The sequence below is a fragment of the Alexandromys fortis genome, unplaced genomic scaffold, assembly GCF_014885135.2.
Source record: "Alexandromys fortis isolate MF-2015 unplaced genomic scaffold, M_Fortis_MF-2015_v1.1 scaffold_119, whole genome shotgun sequence".
Classification (NCBI taxonomy): domain Eukaryota; kingdom Metazoa; phylum Chordata; class Mammalia; order Rodentia; family Cricetidae; genus Alexandromys; species Alexandromys fortis.
Window position 1 is genome coordinate 2,520,316 of NW_026067991.1, and position 763 is coordinate 2,521,078.

The 763-nt window shown below is 53.2% G+C and overlaps 1 protein-coding gene across 2 annotated transcripts in view; it reads right to left on the reverse strand.

The window, feature by feature from the left end:
* The window catches only part of Muc20 (mucin 20, cell surface associated), a 15,003-nt gene continuing 14,240 nt past the window's right edge, over positions 1 to 763 (reverse strand). For both annotated transcript variants that reach the window (XM_050159873.1, XM_050159872.1), the window contains exon 4: positions 1 to 381. In XM_050159873.1, coding sequence (XP_050015830.1) covers positions 313 to 381 — 69 coding nt within the window. In that variant the 3' untranslated portion in view covers positions 1 to 312. The remainder of the gene's footprint in view (positions 382 to 763) is intronic.

The window sequence follows — 763 nt, forward strand, 5'->3', positions numbered from 1 at the left end:
TAGAGTGGTCAGTTCTCTCTTTACTGAAATACAACGACTAGTCAGAGAAGGTGAACGACACAGCTGGAAACAGGCCAGCCCTCTCTCCTTGCACACACCCTCAGGCAGAGTGGACAAATGTCTTGTGGTCAGGTGAGGGGTAGCGTTCTCAAGTCAGCTGACCCTCATGGGTTCTCAAGTCAACTGACCTTCATGGGTACCATCTGGGTCCATGGCACAGTACCATGGCTTTGGACAGTTTGGGCCCCGGCCACAAGTAGCAGTACTCTTTCTTCCAGTATGGAGGGCGTGCCTGGTTGCAGCTAACATCCTTCAGCCCCTTCTGACGCTCAGTACGGACACTTGGACGAGTGGCATGTGGGTGTGCAGTTCGCAGCTGAGCTGGAAAGCAGAAGAACAGGTGGGGTGCCCAGCCTATCTGCCCTCCATAGGCCAAGGACAAGAAGGGGCAGCAGAGGGACATCAACAATGCTACCCGGGCCATTCAAAACACAGCCGGTTCTCACCCACATTGCATGAAGGGTAAAGTGGTGTGGACTGGCTTACTCAAGCTCACACGGCTACCTAGAACCCACCCTCAGAGCTACCTGACCCCTGTGCCTCGCACCATTGGTCGGACTGTAGTCGGAGGCCTCTTGTTTGTTTCCTGGCTTCCCAGACCAGAAATAATTACAACACTGCTTGGCCTATTAGATTGTGCAGGCAGTGAGATGTCTCTGTCAATTCTAGAGTTTCGGAAGTTGCCTACAATGCACTTCCGGTT